General features: G+C 47.4%; 1 protein-coding gene and 1 long non-coding RNA gene across 4 annotated transcripts in view; one reads left to right on the plus strand and one right to left on the minus strand.

The window, feature by feature from the left end:
- Positions 1–8,302: 8,302 nt before the first annotated feature.
- Positions 8,303–22,780, minus strand: part of LOC125153904 (NXPE family member 3-like) — a 49,423-nt gene continuing 34,945 nt past the window's right edge. For all 3 annotated transcript variants that reach the window (XM_047837373.1, XM_047837371.1, XM_047837372.1), the window contains 4 exons: positions 16,695–17,419; positions 11,527–11,600; positions 11,208–11,420; positions 8,303–9,237 (listed from right to left, as the gene is read on the minus strand). In XM_047837373.1, the coding sequence (XP_047693329.1) occupies positions 8,705–9,237; positions 11,208–11,420; positions 11,527–11,600; positions 16,695–17,386 (1,512 nt within the window). In that variant the 5' untranslated portion in view covers positions 17,387–17,419 and the 3' untranslated portion in view covers positions 8,303–8,704. The remainder of the gene's footprint in view (positions 9,238–11,207; positions 11,421–11,526; positions 11,601–16,694; positions 17,420–22,780) is intronic.
- Positions 11,559–17,043, plus strand: LOC125153911 (uncharacterized). Its single transcript, XR_007147619.1, has 3 exons — positions 11,559–11,672; positions 16,071–16,178; positions 16,953–17,043. It is a non-coding gene; the product is annotated as an uncharacterized LOC125153911 (long non-coding RNA).

Here is a 22,780-nt window from a genome sequence, read left to right on the forward strand (position 1 = left end):
GCAGGGGAGGGGCAGAGAGAGAGAGAGACAAAGAATCTGAAGCAGGCTCCAGGCTCTGAGCTGTCAGCACAGAGCCAGAAGCAGGGCTCGAACTCAGGAACCGCGAGATCATGATCTGAGCTGAAGTCGGCAGCTTAACCATCTGAGCCACCCAGATGCCCCTAAAATTACATTTTAAAGTAGGAGTTAACTCTCCCCGTAGGCAGGGTCTGTTATGGTCCTCATTTTACAAGAGGAAACTGAGCTCCTGAGTAAGGTTGTGGACATCACTTAAGGTCACATTGCCACTGAATACCTGCTGTGGTGTTGGGTCTGTGCCTCTGCTCCCCCCACTTCCCCATGCAGTGACAACCGTCAACAGTCCTCTGGGCCACATCAGCACCCAAGGGTTCCCTTTTCTGTGTTGTCTTCCTGCTACCCAGGGACATGCTTGAGGACTGACCGGGGCATGGAGCTTTGGGTCCTTGGCACCTGGCATAGTGCACGGGTCAGTCAGTGCCGACTGGTGTGAATGGAAAGAACACAGAGGTGGGTGTCAGGTGATGACGATCCATGTAGCTTTCCAGTCAGTGTGCAGTGTTTTCTGTCTTACCCCATTCTGTCCTCCCCCAGACCCTCTAAGGGAGGTAGCTGTTATCCCCACTTTACAGATGAGAAGACTGAGGCTCGGGGAAGGGAAGGCATTTGCCCAGCAGTCTGACCCAGGGGCTGCCTTCTGTGGAGTCTGCCACTGTCACATTCACAAGTTTCATTTGTCATGTGACCGAGACTTCCTCACCTGTCAGCCTCCTCCTCATGGCCGCTGGCTGCATTCCAGCTCCTGATCAATGTGACAAATGCCAACAGAGCCTCTCAGAGGTGAGAGCAGAGGGCTGCGGACTGGGAGGCACCGGCTGACTCCTGACCTTGCTGTGCTCCCAGCTTGAGGGAGGAGGAAGGATACTCTCAGAGGTGACCCTTGTCGCCCTTCCCCTCTGTGTCACAAACAGCTCTCCAGAAGCCCCGATTCATAGCATTTGCCAGTTTCCATGGTGCAAGAACTCCCACAGTATGGAGTTAGCTACCTCTGTGTGGTGTGCAAATGTTTGCATCCCCACTGGACCCCCCAAATTCACATGTTGAAGCCCTAAGCACCAGTAGGGCTGTATTCAGAGGTGGGGCCCCTAAGGAAATAACCAAGGTTAATGAGTCATGGGGGTGGAGGGCTGATCCTATAGGACTAGTGTCCTTACAGAAAGTGACGTCAGAGTGCTGCTGTCTCTGTCTCCACACGCACCTGCTGAGGGAAGGCCTTGTGAACACATAGCAAGATGGCGCCGCCTACGAGCTACAGGCGGTGACCTCAGGACACAACCTACCCTGCCAAACCTTGATCTTGGACTTCCCGCACTCCAGAACTGAGAGAAATTCCTGCTATTTAAGTCACCCGGTCTGTGGCATTTCATCATGGCAGCCCGAGCAGACTAATACGACTCCCGATGTGAAGTCACTGAATTTGAGCCAAGAAGAAATGCACAGCGGCAGGTGCTTCTACGTTATTCCCACCATGCAGATGCAACAGCATAAATAACGTCAAGAGCATAGATAATAGTAATACCTGGTAAACTATGTAGGCAGAGACGAGCTTTCTTCCTTTTTAATATAATTTATTGTAAGGTTATATTTTTCTTTTTTTTTAGGTTTATGTATGTATGTATTTATTTATTTACAGTGCTGGGGGGAAGGGCAGAGAGAGAGGGAGAGAGAGAGAATCTCATTAGGCTCCACACAGTTAGCAGTGTGGAACCCCATATGGGGCTCAAACTCATGAATTTTGAGATCATGACCTGAGCAGAAACCATGAGTTGGAGGCATAACTGACTGAGCTATTCAGGTGCCCCAGGTTATATTTTTTTCTTGATTAAAAATTAAGAAAACATTTTTAAATGTTTATTTTTGAGAGAGAGAGTGAGCACGAGTGGAAGAGAAGCAGAGGGGGGGGGGGAGGGACGACACAGAATCCGAAGCAGGCTCCAGGCTCTGAGTTGTTAGCACAGAGCCTGACTCAGGGCTCAAACCGTGAGATCATGACCTGGGCCAAAGTTGGCAGCTTAAGTGACTGAGCCACCCAGGCACCCCTTGATTAAAAATGTTTTATTGTGTTAATGCATACTTAACAAAAACTTACCATTTTAGCCATTTTTAAGTATACAGTTCAGTGGCATTAGGTACATTTATATTGTTGTACACATATTTAATATTTAATAGTGGCTGTGTTGAGAAAGGGCTCACAATATTCCCCCAAATTAACAATCAGCTCCAGTACGTTTCCCTCTGTGGGATCCCCTTTATCCATGGTCATCAGGCAGCTTAGCAAATTCAGAAGAAAAAGCCAGGAAATGCTTTTGTTGATGTGCATTTCACAGAATTCAAATTTAAGGTGAATTATGATGGACACATAGTCCTCCTCTTTTTTTTCCTTCCTTTATTTGAAATATGTTTTCAGTGGCCTGAGCTGAGCACATTCTTACAAGGCCTGAACTGGCCAACGGATCTCAGCTGAGGTGACACTTTGGTTCACGCCGGCCTCAAACTTCATGTCATTCACTGCGTGTCACTGGCCCCTGGTACTGATGTGTTTTTGGTTTGAAAGAGCAGACATTTATTCCCTCACAACTCTGGAGGCCAGAAGTCCAAAGTCAAGGTGTGGACGGGTTGTGCCCCCTCTGAAGGCTCTAGGGAAGGATCCTTCCCGCCTCTCCCAGTTTCTGGAGCTCAAAGCAGGCTTCGGGGTCCTGGGCCCATTGAGGCACCACGCAGTCTCTCCCTCCCATGTCTGCCTTCCAGCGTGACGATTCGTTTCCCTATATTCCCTGTTCAGATGCAGAGTGGCTGCTGGCCCTGGTGTTTCACTGGAGCATAATTACTGTGATAAAGTGGTTACCAGTGCATCTTGGACAACACAAGCTGGGATGAGGGTGAGACCCGGGAGACCCGAGAGAGGGAGTTTGCATCTGAGAAGAGTGAGTGTGGGTGGTGACCCCCATAAGGACTCCAGGTGGAAAAGGCTTCTTCAGAGTCCAGGGGTGATAGCTGCAATCTGGGTTTCCAGGCACACAGCCTGCCACTGGCCTTTATTAACCTGTCGTCTCTGTAGAAACATAATTATTCAGGGCCAGCAAGAGGCAATATTTCTCCATACAAACTGGTGGATTTTGTTTCCAAAGGCAGAGAAGGGGGAGCATCTCTCTACTTGCTGGATAAGATGCTGTCTGATTCATGACTTGCTTCATAAAACCAATTTTGGGGGGGGGAAGACACCAAAATCAGGCGGTGTTACTTAGAGTTAGGCTTCCTGTAGCAAAGCCGGGCACAAGCCCTCCTGTAGGACCTAGGGGCCCGTCCCCCCTGCCCCCCGCCCTCCCTGGACGGAGCACTGGTCACTCCCTGCTCTTCCCGGAGTGATGGATTGACATGGGAGCAGGGGCAGGATCCTGATCCGGGGAGGGAGGAGAGTGAGGTCACGTGGGTGTGTCTCCAGTCCTGGGGGGCATCAAGGGTACACCCCACAGGGCTGTGGCCAGGTTCACTGTGAGCTGGCTTCCTTACTTTTGGATGGTGGGTTTGCTTCTATCACTTGTGAGACCCCGGCCAGAGCACAGCCAGAGCATTGTTCCTCATGTCCAAATATTTAAGTTATCATAATCTGCCAAATAATTGTCTCTCTGCTCTGAAAAGTATACCTTCATAATACAAAACTGAGAAATGTGTTTTTATACAGATGAAAGTTAGCAAAACAAAGACAACTGAATTGATCGTTATTACAGGAGCCTGCATGTTCTATTTTGGCTTGGCAATATTTGAAGAACTTATAAAGACACGTGGAATTCTGTATTATATATATTTGTATTGTATATTTATTGAAATTTATTTTGTATATTGAAATTTATTGAAATTTATTTTTTCTTTCAGTAAAATCGCTAAATACGTTATAATCAATATTTCCAGATAATTTATTTTCTATCAGCAGCGATGCCAAATTAGACAACATATCTTTGTCTACGAACAGAAATGGCATTGGGGGGGCGCTTGGGTGGCTCAGTCGATTGAGCGGCCGACTTCGGCTCAGGTCATGATCTCGCGGTCCGTGAGTTCGAGCCCCGCGTTGGGCTCTGTGCTGACAGCTCAGAGCCTGGAGCCTGTTTCAGACTCTGTGTCTCCCTCTCTCTGACCCTCCCCCATTCATGCTCTGTCTCTCTCTGTCTCAAAAATAAATAAACGTTAAAAAAGAAATGTCATTGGGAAAGTCTATTAGACGACTAAACCAAGAAACACCCTTTTTAATTTTTTAATTGAAATATAACTGATGTTAGCATTGTATTAGCTTCAGGTATACAACATAATGATTTGATATATGTATTATTGAAATGATTACCGCAATAGGTCTAGTTGACACCCGTCACCGACATAGCTACAAAATTTTGTTTCTTGCCATAAGAAGTTTTAAGAGCTACTCTTAGCAGCGTTCATATATACAATACAGTATTATTAACTGTAGTCACCATGCTGTACATTATATCCCAGGACTTATTTATTTTCTAGCTGGAAGTTTGTGCCTTTTGACCCCCTTCACCCATTTTGCCCCCCTGCCCACCTCTGGCAACCACCACTCTGTTCTCCTTACCTAGGAGTTTCTTTGTTTATTTCAGATTCCATATATAAGGAAGATCATTTGGCATTTATCTTTCTCTATCTGACATATTTCACTAAGCATGATGCCTTCAAAATCCAACCATATTGTTGGATCCACCCAAAGAAATGGCAGGATTTCTTTCTTTTTTTGGCTAATATTCCATTGTGTATATGGTGCCACACTTGGGTCCTTGGACCCAGGTATGGTAGAAATGAGGATGGACCCCAAATTTAAAGGTACAGACAAGGCTTTATTGGGGCAATAGCTGCAGGAGAAGGGAGACAAAGTCATGACTAAGGTGTCATACTGGCTCTCCAGACAATAGCCAGGGAGTTTTAAAGGGGCCGAGGTGGGAAAAAGGAATGTTGCTTAAGCAAGTAGGGGTGGGGAAGCCCAGGAAAGTGGGGGCACAGGTACATTTGACAGAACATGCTTCTTCATGCACAGGACGTTTCATTTGCATGTTAAGTCTCTACCTCTGGGCATGTTTTTTAGCATTAAGATGAGAAAAGTTGGTGAAAGGTCAATTTTGGTGACCATCCCATCTGGGATCAGTTGGAACCAGTCTCGGTTTCCTCCTTGATTCTTGCTCTGCCCTTCAGGGAAAGGGATATGAGCCCAGAGGGAGTGCCCTGGGTGTCCAGGGGCTTGTTCCAGTCCTTGACTGTTTCATAAATACCGCATTTTCTTTATCCATCCATCCATTGGTGGACACTTAGGTTGCTTCCATATCTTGGCTATTATAAATAATGCTGTAGTCAGTGAACGTGGGGGTACAGATACATTTTTGAGTTAGTGTTTTCCTTTCCTTCAGATAAATATCCAGAAGTAGAATTGCTGGATCATATCAGTAATGTCTTCTTTGACTGAAGTTTGACTTTTGTCATTCTTTTAGAAAATCAACTGTATTTCCCGAGTTATTTGAAATGTTTGTTGCCTTCCTAGTGGACTGCAGGGCTTGTACTTGACCAAGGGCCCCAGCTGTTATCCTCTGACATCCCTCACAGTGAGGCCACTCTTCCCATGGGGCTGCTGCCAGCCAACAGCTGAGCACGGCAGGGATACTGAGGCTGGCCCCTTCCTGGGAGATACAGGACTCCTCTGATGGTCAACTGTGATTCAAGAACTTCTCACTGGTCTTGCCAAAATTTCCTTAGACTGCACGATGGTCTAGCATGCTTCTACCCAACCTTCCTTCTCTTCATCCTTTACTCCAGGTCAACCTTGCATCAGGTCTGAAGGCTCTCCCAGCCTTACCTGGCTTCCTCCGCATTATCTCTCGTAGGTGTTTCTACTAAACATATTTGCACTTCTAATCCTATCTTGACACTTGCTTCTTGTAGGACCTGAACTGACCAAGGGGCACACACACCAAATTAATGTCCATTAGAATCTCAGAATAAACCCATCAGATATATCTTGAGTAAATAAAAATAATAATAAAAGGAAGAGGTATAGAATTTTGTTTTTATGCATTGAGAAACTGTTGGGAATATATGTATTTCAACAGTGATTTTCTCCCAGCCATGGGATTCTAGGTGATTTTTATTTTCATTGTTATTTTTTTGGTACCTTTTCAAGTTTTCTACAAAAAGCACTGCATTACTTTTACAATGAGGAGAAATATTTTATTTTACACATCAACCCCGAAAAGTCTTTATATATATAGTCGGGCTCTCCACGAGGGTGGCTCTGATGAACTGAAATGGAATCCCTCTCTTATATCTTTTCAAGGCTCGCTGGCATTCTAAATGGAGACTCCAGCACATAAAATGACAATCCTTATATGCACAGATGTGATAGATGTTTCTGGCTGTGGCTCTGCCTCATCCCTTCAGCACTGCCAGGTTTCCCTCACCTGCCACCCCCGCCGCCCACAGCCCAATTCTCACTGGTGGATTTATTGCCTGTGCATTAGAAAAGTTAAGAGAAGAAAAACCATAAAATACCTAGGAATAAATCTAACCAAAGAGGTGAAAAATCTATATACTGAAAGCTATAGAAAGCTTGTGAAAGAAATTGAAGAAGACAGAGAAATGGAAAAAGATTCCATGTTCTTCCAAGGGAGAACAAATATTGTTAAAATGTCGATACTACCCAAAGCAATCTACATATTCAACACAATCTCTATCAAAGTAACACCAGCATTCTTCACAGAGCTAGAACAAATAATCCTAAAATTTGTATGGAACCAGAAAAGACCCCAAATAGCCAAAGCAATCTTGAAAAAGAAAACCAAAGCAGGAGGCATCACAATCCCAGACTTCAAGCTACACTACAAAGCTGTAATCATCAAGACAGTATGGTACTGGCACAAGAACAGACACTCAGATCAATGGAATAGAATAGAGAACCCAGAAATGGACCCACAAACATAGGGGCAACTAATCTTTGACAAAGCAGGAAAGAATATCCAATGGAATAAAGACAGTCTCTTCAGCAAATGGTCCTGGGAAAACTGGACAGCGACATGCAGAAGAATGAACCTGGACCACTTTCTTACACCAGACACAAAAATAAACTCAAAATGGATGAAAGACCTCAATGTAAGACAGGAAGCCATCAATATCCTTGAGGAGAAAGCAGGCAAAAACCTCTTTGATCTCGCCTGCAGCAATTTCTTACTGAACACATCTCCGGAGGCAAGGGAAACAAAAGCAAAAATGAACTACTAGGACCTCATCAAAATAAACAGCTTCTGCACAGCGAAGGAAACAATCAGCAAAACTAAAAGGCAACTGACAGAATGGGAGAAGATATTTGCAAATGACATATCAGATAAAGGGTTAGTATCTAAAATCTACAAAGAACTTATCAAACTCAACACCCAAAGAACAAATAATCCAGTGAAGAAACGGGCAAAAGACATGAATAGACACTTCTCCAAAGAAGACATCCAAATGGACAACCGACACATGTAAAAATGCTCCACGTCACTCATCATCAGGGAAATACAAATCAAAACCACAATGAGATACCACCTTGCACCTGTCAGAATGGCTAACATTAACAACTCAGGCAACAACAGATGTTGGCGAGGATGCGGAGAAAGAGGATCTCTTTTGCATTGTTGGTGGGAATGCAAGCTGGTGCAGCCACTCTGGAAAACAGTATGGAGGTTCCTCAAAAAACTAAAAATAGAACTACCCCACGACCCAGCAATTGCACTACTAGGCATTTATCTAAAGGATACTGGTGTGTTGTTTCGAAGGGACACATGCACCCCCATGTTTATAGCAGCACTATCGACAATAGCCAAAGGATGGAAAGACCCCAAATGTCCATTGACAGATGAATGGATAAAGAAGATGTGGTCTATACACACAATGGAGTATTACTCGGCAATCAAAAAGAATGAAATCTTGCCATCTGCAACCACGTGGATAGAACTGGAGGGTATTATGCTAAGTGAAATTAGTCAATCAGAGAAAGACAAAAATCATATGACTTCACTCATATGAGGACTTTAAGAGACAAAACAGATGAACATAAGGGAAGGGAAATAAAAACAATATAAAAACAGGGAGGGGGACAAAACAGAAGAGACTCATAAATATGGAGAACAAACTGAGAGTTACTGGAGGGGTTGTGGGAGGGGGGATGGGCTAAATGGGTAAGGGGCATTAAGGAATCTACTCCTGAAATCATTGTTGCACTATATGCTAACTAATTTGGATGTAAATTTTTAAAAATAAAAAATAAAGTTAAATTATAAAAAAAAACCCAAAACACTAAAGAACTAGGAGAAAAATAGTTAAATGAGATGAACAATTCATAGAACCAACGCTGAGAACTGGCTAATAAAGTATTTTAAATTTAAAACTCACCAGGAACCCAATAAGTTTGAATTAAAATACAATAAAAAATCTTTTTTTCCCTCATCCAAAACAAACAAACAAACAAACAAACAAACAAACAAACAAACAAACAAAAAGTTAAGAGAAGAGGTACAGACAGCTGAGGGGAAGGGCTTCCAGGCTTGATCCTCACACCAGCGCCTCCATCCACACAGCCCAGGACCCGCAGAAGCACTCAAATGGGGCAAATGAAGGACAGGAGGAAGTTGACCTCATTGCGGACAATAAGCCGCCCTGGGTGGATCCTGTCGGGCAGAGCCAGACTGGAGGTCATTTCCCAGGCGTCCACAAAGGCCACACGGAGGTCAGCAAAGGCGGCTCGGAGAAGCCGGTTCACCTGGAGGGTGAACCAGTCACTGCCATACACAGATTTGTAGCCGGTATTGGCCAGCTTGATGACCACGAGAGTGCGGGGCTCGCGGGCCAGCAGTGCAGCTACGGCTGCCCTGATCCCTGCGAGTCGTTGCACAAAGACAGATGGGGGAAAGGTGGTGAAGTGGGCGCCCAGGCCCAGCACCACCACTGTGTGGGGGCCCCCGGCCAGGCCCCCCAGTTCCCGGACCACAGAGTGCAGGGAGGCCACTGGTGTGTGCAGGGAGCGCAGGGGCCAGCTGTGGGCCCGCCAGTGCAGCACTATGCCCCGAGCGGTCTCCACCGCCATCAGGGGCCCCGTCTGATATGTGGTGTGTAGATCCATAGGCTTCAGGGCTGTGGGGAGGACAAGAGGAAGCTTAGAGGCTAATATGGGACTGTACTTCTCGTTTAATTACATAGAAGATCTAGCATCAGTTTCCCCTTAGGACACAAGCATCCTCTGGCCCAGGCACCTGGTTATGTTCTCCCTAATCTGTGATATCGCCAGTAGTTACCAAGCCCCCAAACCTATTCTCAGTCCTCAGCCTCCCTAGCCCCTGGGGCATTTTGTCTCATTGATGTTCCTTTGGATGCTCCTTCCTTTCTTAGCAGAAAGGATTCAACTTGGATTGATCCATTGGCCCCCTCTGGCCACCCCTGGATGCAGACTTGCCCCAGGCTAGAGAGTGAAGGCTGTCCAGTGTGTCTTTGCACAATGGTGGCCAACCGAGGGAGCCAGAAGTTTCTGGAATCAGGTCTGGTCACTCAACTGTATGCCCTGATAGAGAGCTAGACACATCTGCAATAAAAGGCCCCTCCTTTGCACGATGTCTCTGCCTGCTTGCCCTACCTTGTGCTTCAGGGCTCTGTGGGCACAGGGGGGCACCTTTTTCTATTTCACAGAAAGGTGGCAAATCAGCTAGCAGAGGATCTGGTTTTCCCAACATTCTGTCATGAACTTCTATTCATCTCTAGATACACCTCTTGTGTAGGAAAGTCACCTACTCCACTGCCACGGGCAGTGACCCTGGGAGGTCACCTCAGATTGCCTAAACACCAAATTAGAACTGGAGCTCTCTTTTTCCCTGAAGGAAGGGGCTGCACCGAGACTAACCCTCCTGGGAGGCAGAGGGCTTTGATACCTCAAGCAGGAGCGTACACAACAGCCCAGACCTCAAGATCTCTAGGTGGGGGCAGCTGGTACTTTTAGAACTTCTGTAAACAAATGGCGGCCCACATCCCTCGGGTGCCAGGAAGCCCAACATGGCTGCTCTCACACTTGTAGGTGACAAGGGAGAGCCTGAGGGGGTTCTCTTCCAGGAGAGCACAGACCCACCCTGCACACTTCTCTTTAGGATCATAGGAGACAGGTAGGGGAGGCAGCTCAGTGCTGACGTTCCTTCTTTCCTTGGCCCTCACATTGCCCCCGCTCCCTGATAAAGCATATTCCTTAACCCATGTTACATTATATTGTGGAATCTGTGCCACAAAAGTTGGAGGCTCAGATGGCACTCACCCTTCATGATGCTCTCACCTCTTTTAACTTTTATCCTCCAGGGAATAAATAAATATGAAACTCTGTCTGAAGCTTGGACATCTCAATTCACTTCCAGTCCCCTGTGTTCAAATGCCTCACGCACAGACTCCCCAGAAGACCCGCCCACACAACCCGATATGAAGAATATAAAATAAGTACACCATCTTCTACCACCGCTGTCCCTTGCTCCCACACGCAGTCAGGCACCCCAGTGATTTCCATTTTGAGTCTGTTTTCTGTTATCTGTAGTTACCTGGTCATCTCCCTTCTTTCTAGAAGCAATCAGTCAACAAGCTGTCAGTTCCCCCAGTATAATGCTTCCTTTACTGCTGACCCCAATTTAGTCTCTCACCAGCCTGCATGCTGACCTACCAGTGTCTTATAACTGGTTTTTGTAATGTGCTTTTTCAACCATTCAGTCAAACAAAATGAAAACATTCAGTGTCTTCCCAAAGTCACAAGAGAAACCCCTGATTTCCCTACAGCACTTTTCTTAAATTCCAACTCTATTCCTGCAATATCCCTTGGCAAATCCTCACTTCCAGGTAAGGTTATCTATTCATCGTTCTTCAAACACATCCACCCTACTGTTAGAGCCTCTGATCATCCACCTAATTGTTGGCATTATGTGCAATCTGGGCAACCTGTTCCCCATCCCTGCCTCTGCCCCAAACCCAGTATCTGGTCCTTCCACAGCACTCTCCTGAAATGTTTTCTGCCTTCTCAAAGCCCTGGATCTTCTCTTTTTGCCTTAGGAGCCCTGCCCTCTCCCCTCACGGCCACTCACAGGGCACAGTGTCGCGCAGGTACTCCCACCACTGCCGAAGTGTGGAGTCCCCCATCATGTGGACGACGTGACCAGCCAGGCAGCCCAGGATGCTGTCAACAGTGGAGAAGGAGCGTCCGGAGCAGAACAGTGAGTGCCACACATCTTGGTGGTAGAAGCCAGAGGGCTTTGGGCCTGGGATCCCAGGGTGGCATGGTTGTCGAGGGGACAGAACTGTAAACAATTATTTGTGAGCAGAACAATCTGTGGGTACAGAAGAGTCTAAAGCCACAGGCATGGAACACGTGCTGCCTTTTCTGCAAGCCCCAGTGTCACTTACCCAGACTCTTGTTGCTCTCCTTGGCCACCCAGATTGGAGAAATACCCTGAGGGAGGACCTTGTCTGTCACGTTCCTGAAGAGAAACCAATTTGCAAGAGGGAAGCCCTTAATGGAAATGCGTGATGGGAAGGCACCCTGGGCTGAGGTGAGACTGGGGTTCTTGGAGGAAAGGAAGTTCTCAAAATCAAGGGCATCTGTCTAGTGTCAGGGCTCCTGGGAGATACTGAAGGCTTGGGGTCAGGAGAGGGATTGCAAGCTGGAGTTCAGGGATCCAGGTTCTTTGCCTCGGGGATCCCATCAGTGCAGGAAGCAGAGCTGTTTTAAAATGTACCCAGGCATGCGGCGCCTGGGTGGCCCAGTTGGTTAAGCGTCCGGCTTAGGCCATGATCTCATGGTTTGTGAGTTCAAGCCTCACGTCGGGCTCTGTGCTAACAGCTCAGAGCCTGGATCCTGCTTTAGGTTCTGTGTCTCCCTCTCTCTCTGCCCTTCCCCCATTCACTCTGTGTCTCTCAAAAATTAATAAACATTAAAAAAAATTTTTTTTATGTACCCAGGCTTTTTGGGGAGGCCAACACATCAGGAGATGATGGCCATGAGAAAGACAGGGGGTTACTCAGAGTCCCTGAGAGGCAGGGGCACAGTGCACCACATGGGGCCACAGGGGGATGCACCAGGGTCAGTTGGGGGCAGAGGGAGTAAGAGCAAACAGAGGGCACAAACCTTTGTAGTGATTTTCACAGGAAGGAATAGGCAAGGAAGGGTAAGCAGCTGAGGAGGCTTGGGATTGGAGCATTTGAATGATTTCAGTGGGCTCTGGGCTATAGAGGCAGATTCTGGTTGTCAGTAACTTGCTCTGGGGTGATTTCAGGCCCAGGACATTGGCCCAGACTGTAGGAGCCTGATAGAGGGAGGCAGGCTGGTGGGGTGCACTAAAATTGGGTGGTATGCTCAAGGCCTCTCTAAGAGCTAGCTAACCCTGGGAGGGGTTGGCCCTCCCTGGGTCCACATGGCCCCAAGGCATCAAAGCATCACAAAAATACAGGGAATTATAAACATGATTTATACAGGAAGGGGCTTGGAGCCTTTTGTAAGAAGTGCTAACTCTCTTCTTGGTCCTACTGGGCCCACTCCTGCTGGATTCTCCCCAATCACGATTAGACCAGCAGTTGTTCCCTGATCCCTGGGACTCGCTCTTCTCCTGGTTGCCAGGACTCCCCTACCAGGGCTCCCCTGGTAGCCCCTTGTGTGAGCCCCCTTCTTCCCATGCTCCAGGCTCAGCCTTCACTCCTCTATCCGGATCACACTCCCTCCCTTGGTGGTCTCACTCGGCCAAGATCTCCAGCCTAGACTTCTCTGCCAGATTCCAGGTTTGTGAGTCTAGCCATGTGCTCAACATCTCCACTTGGTGTCTAATGCATGTGACCAAACTCCTGATCTCTACCCCCACCCTTCCCCCCAACTGCAACTGTCCTTCCAGGGAAGCGGGCCCCAAGCCCCACAGCCACATGTGAGTTCTCGCTTTTTAGCACATTCCGTGTTCCCTCAGGACATTTTATGGGCACTGCCTTCAGGATATACCCAGAAATGAATCACTGTGGACACCTCTACTACTGCAACCTGAAGCAGAGGCCTCCTACCTTTCAGTCTCCCTGATTTTCCCTTAACCTGCAGTCCATTCTCAATGCAACGGTCTGAGACCCTGTAAATGATATGAATCATATCGTGTCCATCTTCTGCTCAAAATCCTGCAATGACTCCCTTTACACTTACAGCAAAAAAATCAGTGTACTCACAGAGCCCTTCCTGTCATGCTGCATCCTTTGCTTAACACCGCTGGTCTTCACCTGCCCACCTCTCCGTCCTTCACCCCATCCCAGCTATTTGGCTTCCTTTGCTGTTCCAGGCATACTATGGCATTTCCTCTGCCTGGAACCCTCTCATCTCCGGTACATCCTGGGCCAACTCTCTCATTCCCTTTAAGTCTTTGCATGAATGTCAGCTTCTTCTTCTTCTTCTTTTTTTGTAAGTTTATTTCTTTTGAGAGAGAAAAAGAGAGCGAGAGAGCACGAGAGTGAATGCACACGAGTGGGGGAGGGGCAAGAGGGAAAGGGGGAGAGAGAATTCCAAGCAGGCTCCACACTCAGCATGGAGCTTGGAATGCCAAATTCTTAATGAGGTCTATCCTGACCCCCTATTTAACACCGCAACCTGCCCCCATCGGACTTCTAATCCTTACCTCGTGTATGTTTTCAATTTCCCCTAGCACGAATCTCCTTCTAGCGTTCTTTTTTTTTTTTAATTTTTAAAAGTTTATTTATTTATTTTTGGGAGAGAGGGGGAGAGAGAGAGGGAAAGTGAGGGAGGGAAAGAGAGGGAGAAGGAGAGAGAGAGAGAATCCCAAGGAGGCCCTGAGCTGTCAGCATCAGAGCCCGACACGGGCCTCGGACCCACAAACCTTGAGGTCATGACCTGAGCTGAAATCATCAGTCGGACGTCTAACCATCTGAGCCACCCAGGTGCCCCATCTCCTCTAGCATTCTATACTATTTACTTATTGTTATGTTTATTGTTTATCATCCTCTCTCCTGTTGTAAATAAGCTTTACCAAGGCAAGGTCCTTGCTGTATCTTCACTGCTGCATTCCCAGTTCCAGCAGGGCCATGCATGTAGAGTATGGTCAGCATGCATTTGCTGAATGAAGGAATGGACTTACTGAAGGGGCTGTGTCTGAGGAGGAGAGGGGAACTTGCTTCTGGAAGGGAGAAGGGATGAGAATATTCCTACAAGCTAGAAAAATGCAGGAGTATGGCCTGCCCTGAGACTGTCAGGGCCCTAGTGCCCCCTAGAGGTGACAGCTTCAAGAAGCAGGTAAAGGATGATCTTAAGGACTCTCGACCCAGGTGGAAGACGCCTGCCCTCCCAGCAGAGCCCAAGATTACACAAGCTTGAACAGCGGGCACTTTGGGGAGGACTACGGGAGGATCCCAGATGGCCAAGGTGTCAGTATCTTTGCAGGACCCTCGGTAAAGGGAGCTCTTCCCACCAGCCTGGCTGCAGAGGTCCTCAGATGGGATTAAAGTTGATATACAGAAAACACCTGACCTTGGGGCTGCAAATTCATGTCCGTTATACATTCCTCACATGTGTGGTTATCTGTTTAACACCAAACTTCTATCAATACATTGTTAGCTCCCACAGGATGGGGCCACGTCTGCCCTGCTCTCCCATCCCCAGGACCTCTACGACTTTGGACCATGTCTGACAGAGCAGGGGCCACTCGACAGCAGCAAAACACTTGGGCCAAGATTGTAACAGCCAAGAGAGCTGGGATATGCTGTCCCTGTTCTAAGCACTTTATACACATTAAATATATTTGCTCTTCACCCCAAGTCTATGAGGGAAGTACTATTATTATCCCCCTCTATGAATGAGAGAACAGAGGTTCAGACAGGTTAAGTGACTTGCCAGAGATCACATGGATAGAAGCTGGCAATCGAGCAGGTGGAGCCAGGATCAGAACCCACGTACTCTCACTCCAGAGACTTCTGGGATGTACCCCAAGTGACATCCTGATATGGCTCCTGTTTTTACCCTTAGATTTATTTTTTAATGTTTATTTATTTATTTTGAGAGACAGAGCTAGAGCAAGAGAGAGTGCAAGTGGGGGAGGGGCAGAAAGAGAGAATCCCAAGCAGGCTCCACGCTCAGCATGGAGCCTGACATGGGGCTTGATCTCATGACCGCGAGACCCTGACCTGAGCCGAAATCAGAGTCGGATGCCTAACTGACTGAGCCATCCAGGCACCCCATAACCTTAGATGTATTTTTAATCGACCAATGCAAAAAGGATATGTGATTCTCCTTTTCTGACCAAAGGGAGCATAAGAATTGGTCTGGAAAGGTTACCTGGTGCTAAATTCTCATGCCAGGAAGGAAATGTTAGTGGGAATTCCCCAGACATGAACTACCGAGAGCCTCCAGAGATGGGTACCTGGTGAGGCCAGCAGGCACCTCAGCACTGCCAGGGCCTCCAGCTCGGCTCACCTCCTCCAGTCCTCATGGCAGCCAGTAAGAACTTCTGTGCTCCTTGGGGTGGTGCAGCAGCAGCCAGCCTGCTCTGTAAACACCTCTGGCTCTTCTCTTCCCCCACTCAGTGGGGGTGTCCCTCCACCCCTATTCTGCCTCCACCCTGCCACCTTCTGGGACCCCATTTTTACCTCCATCCCCTACTCTCCCTGCTGGAGACCAGATGCGCAGGTCTCCCACCTTAAAAAATGCCTCCCTTCTCCCTTGGGTCTCTCTAACCCCCACCCTGCCACAGATCTCAGGGACAGTAGGCTGTCTGCCCATCTCCCCTCCATGACTCCCATCTTGTGTCCACCCAGGGAGGCTTGCCCCCCCCCCCGAGACTGAGGACAGTTCTCAGCCTTTCTCAGCTTCCGGGCTGCAGGCTCTGCTCCCCTCTCACTCGGGGGTCACATCCACCCTCCATACTCTCCGACCACATATGCTGGTAATTTCTACCCTATGTCTCTCCTTACAGGGGCAGTCAGAAGAGCAAAGATGCCTGCAATGCTTCTCTTCTGCCAGAGGTCCATGTTTCTCCTTCAAGCCTTAGCTAAATTGTCACCTGCCCGATCATCACAGGCAGGTGGGTTGCCTTTTCTCCATGTCCCCAAACCACTCAATGTATACTGCACTTAGGCACTCATCACACTGTGTTTTCCAAAGTCATGGATCTCCATAGGGGCGCCTGGGTGGCTCAGTCAGTTGAGTGTCTGACTCTTGATTTTGGCTCAGGTCATGATCCCAGGGTCGTGGGATTGAGCCCCGTGTCAGAATCCACACTGAGTGTGGAGCCTAAGATTCTCTCTCTCTCCCTCTCTCTCTCTCTCTCTCTCTCCCCAAAAAACAAACAAACAAAAATATAAGCAAACAAACAAACCCAAACAAAAGTCAGGAATCTCCTCATTGAAAACTTGTAGAGGGCAGGTATTCTGACCATTACACAGAAGTAGTCAGCACTTAGTATGAGACCTGGCACGCAGTAGGAAACACATCTAATAGAAGGGAATAGATGAACAAGGGTAGTTGTTCAGGCAGAATATCACAGGGACTGGGGTTCAAGGGTTAGGGCAGACATCCCAGATAATGCTGGGTTTCTTACCATGCCAGCAGGGCCTCCTCGTGTGGTGTGGTCACATTCCAGTAATGTCCACTTGAATGCCCTACCAGTGAGTTGCAGGGCAGGGTTGGGGGTCGAGCACAGAACCAGAGCTCACCAGAATCTTCATCCTTGTAGTGACAGGTAGACTCTTCCTTCCCAGTTAGCAGGGGGTTAACATTGCAAGTCACAATTTCTTCATATCCTGTGGGTCCTCGGAAATAGCCCATGAAATCAACTGTGGCCCATTGGTCTCTCCAGATTCCCCGCAGGACCCTAACTGCCTCGCTGGAGTGGATCAGCTGCACTCGCACCTGGGCCTGCCCAGCCCACAGCAGAGGGAAGGACAACAGGTAGGTGCCATTCTCCAGATCCTGGATGTCCCCAGGGACTCCTGCCTTCAGGTGGGGACCCAGCAGCTGTGCCCGAAACAGATCTCCACCACAGGTCTTGGGCCTGCCCTGGTGGTCTCTGGCGACAAGGATGGCCTCTAGGGAGCCTCCCAGGGTGTAGCTGGCCTGGGAACGATCCCTCAGGTGGTAGGTGGAAGTCTGGGGACTGGTGGAGGCCAAAAGGTCCCCCGCATCTCCTGGGGTGGGAGGCCAGTGCAGAAGATGGGTCAGGTCCGAGAGCTCCTTGGGGAGAGAGCCAGAGGACTTGCAGGCGGGGCGGGGCTGTGGGGGCAGAGGGACCATGCTGTTAGGTCAGGAAACTCTGATGTACAAGATCTGTGGACAGAGAAAGAAGAAACTGTCAGTGGTTTGTGTCTCTTCACCTTTCTTCTGGGAAGGTATCAGTTCAACAGACGTAGTCCTCCTCTGCCTGGTGGGTCTCAGGCAGGAATCCTACCAGCCCTATGTCATGCCGCTTCTGATCCAAAGCTGGTGTGTGAGCTACCACCGCACACACGTGCAGATTATCATCTCATGTTTAAAACCCTATGTCTCGGGGAGGCTTAGGTGGCTCAGTTGGTTAAGTGTCTGACTTTTGATTTCAACTCAGGTCATGATCTCACCATTCATGGGATTGAGCCCCGAGTCAGGCTCTGTACTGACAGCACAGAGTCTGCTTGGGATTCTCTCTCCCTCTCTCTCTGCCCCACCCCCGCTCATGTGCATACACACACACACTCACTCTCTAAATAAATAATCTTAAAAAAAAAAAAACCCATATGTCTGTGGGTTTTGCTAAATCTCTCGGAGAATAAATACCATCTCTATCTCCCAGCCCCCACTGGCTTCTGCCCTGTCACCTGCTCACTTGGGATGCATACACTCTAACTGCCAGCTGAGGGGGGTCCAGGCTTGGACCTGGCCCCGCCACCCCCAACCCCCCCCCCCCCCACTTTCCAGCTCTCCTCACCCATTACACGTCCTTCTCTCTCTGGACTCCAAAACCCAGGATAAATTCTCCTTCCCCTTTGTATTTCCTCTTTCTACACCCCAACCTTTATAATCTCCATCCTGGATTTGAGAAGGAGGGTTTCCTTCACACACAGAGGAATGAGCTAGAGGTCCACCTTGGGGAGTAGTCAATGGAATCAGACTCATGGGGTCGTGGGGTTTCCCTGCATAGGAGGCAAAAAGGAGAGATGTGCAGATAGAAGGGAGCAGTGGGGAGGGAGTGGGCTGTGGCTCCAGCTATCTCTAGCCCCCAACCAAAATCCAAGTCTCAGGTAACCACAAGCCTAAATTGGCCTTGCTTCAGGGGGACATCGACATGGCTCAAAATCACAGTACGAATGCTCAGCAATTCCTCCCAGGGAAGGAAGTAAATCCAGTTTGATGGCCCATCAGTATTTGGTAGTCTCTAGCATTTATTTACCCTGCTTCTGATTTGTTCTCTGACTACACTTTAGTGTCAGGGATCTGGACCCCTTCGCTCAGCCTTTCCTCAGCACAGACATTAGGTGACACATACACACTCTGGCCATGTGATATTCCCATGTTTCACCAGGGCCAGGGCACAGGGGATGCCCAAGGCCCCTCCTTATGTATCTCCTGGGTAAAATCAACATGAGCAGGAAGAAAGATTTGGGGCCTACATCAGGAAGAAAGGACTGCAGCACACGGGGAGAGAAAGGAGGAGCTATTTCCTTCATGCAGATCACTGGGACCTGCCCCAGAGGCACTTACTTAAGCCCCTGGAATTCCAATTTTTCTGTATAGTATGAGTTGTTGGCATAGTTTGGGACTGAGAACTGGGGAGCCACAGTCTTATCAGGCACCCATGCAACTGGGGAATGAGACCAGAGTCTGCCAGTGGCTCTGGGAGTGGCTTGACAGTGAGTCCTTTATCTTCAGGGCCTGTTGGAGCCACCACCCTGTCATCAAGCCAATAGTTAATGAGCTGGTCAGCAACTTTGATCAGTCAACAAGAAGGGATGGCCACTTTGTCAGGTTAGTGACAGGATGGAGGCTACTTCTCCTTCTCTTGGTTTCCCTTCCCATATCAGAGGAGAAATAGAGGGCGGAGGAATGAGGGAGATATGTGTGAGCAGAGCATGCCTCCCACAGACTCGTATCAGCCAGAACCTTGGCCGAACCTGGCAAGAGGGGACAGAGGGAGAAAGAATGGAGCAGAGGAGAATTTTGAACTGGATATGAAGGTGAAGTTTAAAATGAATAGAGCTGAGTCTTAGAGACACGAGATCGACTGAATTTCACAACTGGAATTGACTTAAAAGTTATGGAATGAGGGGTGCCTGGGTGGCTCAGTCGGTTAAATGTCCGACTTCAGCTCAGATCATGATCTCACGGTTCATGGATTGGAGCCCTGCATCGGGCTGTGTGCTCACAGCTTGGAGCCTGGAGCCTGCTTCAGATTCTGTCTCCCTCTCTCTCTGCCCCTCCCCCACTCACACTCTGTCTCTCTCAAAAATAAATTTAAAAAAAAATTTTTTTTTTTAAGTTATGGAATAAGACAGAGATGTGGTTAAGGGGAAGGATAGCACTGAACAGACACATTGCATAGCAACAACTGGAAGAATTAAAATTGTTTCAAATTTATATTCCAACGAGGTTCTCCCTAAACTGGTTGTAAACTCTCTAGTAAGCACGGGCCTTTGGTCTCTGCAGGCTGTGATAACCCACATTGCGGTTGATGGCTATAGTCTTGCCCCTGGATTTTATTTTTTTATTTTTATTTATTTTTTTAGTGTTTATTTTTTGAGAGAGCATGAGCATGGAAGGGGCAGAGAGAGGGGGACAGAGGATTCGAAGCAGGCTCTGCACTGTCAGCTCAGGGCCCGATGTTGGGCTCGAGCTCATGAACTGTGAGATCGTGACTTGAGCCAAGGTCGGAGGCTAAACCAACTGAGGCATCCAAGCGTGGCTTGCCCCTGGATTTTAACTGCATGGACTTCAGTAGGCAAAAACTGGGTATCTGCTGTTGACTTTGATCTAAGAATCTGCTCCTAAAAAGGGGGTTAGATTATCAAGGAAAGAGAGCATATAGTTGTGGGGTTTTTTTGTTTGTTTGTTTGTTTTTTAATTTTAAGTAGGCTCCACACACAATGTAGGGCTTGAACTCACGACCTTGAGATTAAGAATCACATGCTCAGGGTGCCTGGGTGGCTCAGTTGGTCAAGCGACCGACTTTGGCTCAGGTCATGATCTTGGAGTTCATGGGTTCAAGCTCTGCATTGGGCTCTGTGCTGACAGCTCAGAGCTTGGAGCTTGCTTCAGGTTCTGTGTCTCCCTCTCTCTGCCCCTTCCCAACTTGTGCTCTCTCTCTCTCTCTCTTGCTCTCAAAAATAAATAAACATTAAAAAAACACTTTTTTTTAAAGAATCACATGCTCTACTGACTGAGCTAGCTAGATGCCCCTAGTTTTGTTTGTTTTGTGTTTTGGAGTATATCATCTCCACCCAAGTCAGGGGGTTCATCTGTCTAGGGGGGATTAGGATTTGTTTAAAAGGATTGCAAAAGGGGGGTCTGGGTGGCTCAGTCAATTAATTGTCCAACTCTTCATTTTGGCTCAGGTCATGATCTTACAGTTCATGGGTTTGAGCCCCACATTGGGCTCTGCACTAACAGCTCAGAGGCTGCTTGGGATTCTCTCTCTCTCCCTCTCTCTGTATCTCCCCTGCTCTTTCTCTCTCTCAAACTAAATAAATAAACACTTAAAAAAAAAGGAATGCAAAGAAAAAGATGATACATAAAGGCCATAATGAAGGAGAGGAAAATGGACTAATTTTTAAAGCATGTTAAAATATCGGGGCAGCTGGATGGCTCAGTTGGTTGAGCATCCAACTTTGGCCCGGGTCATGATCTCATGGTTTTGGTTTGTGGGTTTGAGCTCACATTGGGCTTTTGGCTGACAGCCTGGACAGCGCAGAGCCTGCTTCAGATTCTCTGTTTCCTTCTCTTTCTGCTCCTCCCCTGCTCCTTCTCTCTCTCTCTCTCTCTCTCTCTCTCTCTCTCTCTCTCTCAAAAATAAGCATTAAATTAAAAAAAAAATATTAAAAGCATAGTTGAAGCTTTCCAAAATGACTAGAGAATGAAGGAAAGAAATATATTACCAGAAACAAACCCTCCTCTACAAGAAAGATGTGACACACAAATATTTTTGCTGACATTAAAATAACAAGTTATTCACATACTGGAAAATTCAAAAGCAGAAATAAGGCAAATGTGTTAGTAAGGAATTACTTTTGGCTGGTAGTAACAGACATTAATTTCATTGGCATAAGCCAAGAAAATTTAATTTTCTCTCAATGAGTATCTGAAAGTAGACAATTGGTAGCTTTGGTCTTAAGGATGTCAGACCAAGGTCTCTCTTTGCATTTCTCTCATGGTCCCAATAAAGCTACTGGAGCTCCAGTCATCACATTCATTTTTGGGCAACACAAAGGAGGAAAATCAGGGCATCAAGATAGCTTTAGAAGTACCACCCAACAACTTTTTTTTATATTTCATTGACTACTCCTGCCTATGATGGAATCTGGACATAAAGTCTTCTCCCCTTTCCCTGCTGGGGAGTCAGATGTGACCAAGGTGGATAATGGATAAGGAGGAACTTCCCAGATGATGAAGCCAAGGACCATGGAAACCAATGTGTGGGGAGCCCTTCCCAGGGAGTAGAATGATTATATGCTGAATGCTTAGCTCTTCTCCTCCCTTCCCAAACCTCACCCCCAGCCTTCTTCCCAGACTCCCCTCCTAGAAGACTGACAGCTAAGCACAGGCCACCAACCTCAAAGCAGAATCCTGGAAAATCTCTCTGAGGAATCTGACCTGAGAGGAAAGACCTAATGGTGCTAACATACAGGTTCTCCAATCACCCTACATTGAAAAGTCACCACCCATAAAGCTTTCCATTTGTTTATTGCTAGTACATAGAAATACAGTTGATTTTTATATTTTGGTTTTATATCATTTAACTGTCCTAAATTCACCTTTTTTTGATTTACTATTTTCTTCTTAAGGTGTTCTTTTTTTTTTTAATTTTTTTTTCAACGTTTATTTATTTTTGGGACAGAGAGAGACAGAGCATGAACGGGGGAGGGGCAGAGAGAGAGGGAGACACAGAATCGGAAACAGGCTCCAGGCTCTGAGCCATCAGCCCAGAGCCTGACGCGGGGCTCGAACTCACGGACCGCGAGATCGTGACCTGGTTGAAGTCAGACGCTTAACCGACTGCGCCACCCAGGCGCCCCAAGGTTTTCTTCTTAAATGACATCTCCCTGCCCCTGCCCATGTAAGTGACATATCAATGATATTGATTCTCTATTCCATTAACATGGTATATCTCTTAATTTATTTAGGTCTTCTTTGATTTATTTCATCAGTGTTTTGTAGTTTTCTGTGAACAGATTTTGCACATATTTTATTACATTTATACCTAAGTATTTTTCTCTTTTTTGGGTGGTGCTATTGGAAATGGTATTTTTAAATTTTTTGATTCCAATTGTTCATCTATAGAAATAGAATTGATTTGGTTTTTCAAAAAATTTTTTTTAATGTTTATTCATTTTTGAGAGACAGAGCACAAGCGGGGGAGGGGCACAGACAGAAAGGGAGACACAGAATCTGAAGCAAGCTCTAGGCTCTGAGCTGTCAGCACAGAGCCCTACATGGGGCCTGAAC

The sequence above is a fragment of the Prionailurus viverrinus genome, chromosome E3, assembly GCF_022837055.1.
Source record: "Prionailurus viverrinus isolate Anna chromosome E3, UM_Priviv_1.0, whole genome shotgun sequence".
NCBI classification, from domain to species: Eukaryota; Metazoa; Chordata; class Mammalia; order Carnivora; family Felidae; genus Prionailurus; species Prionailurus viverrinus.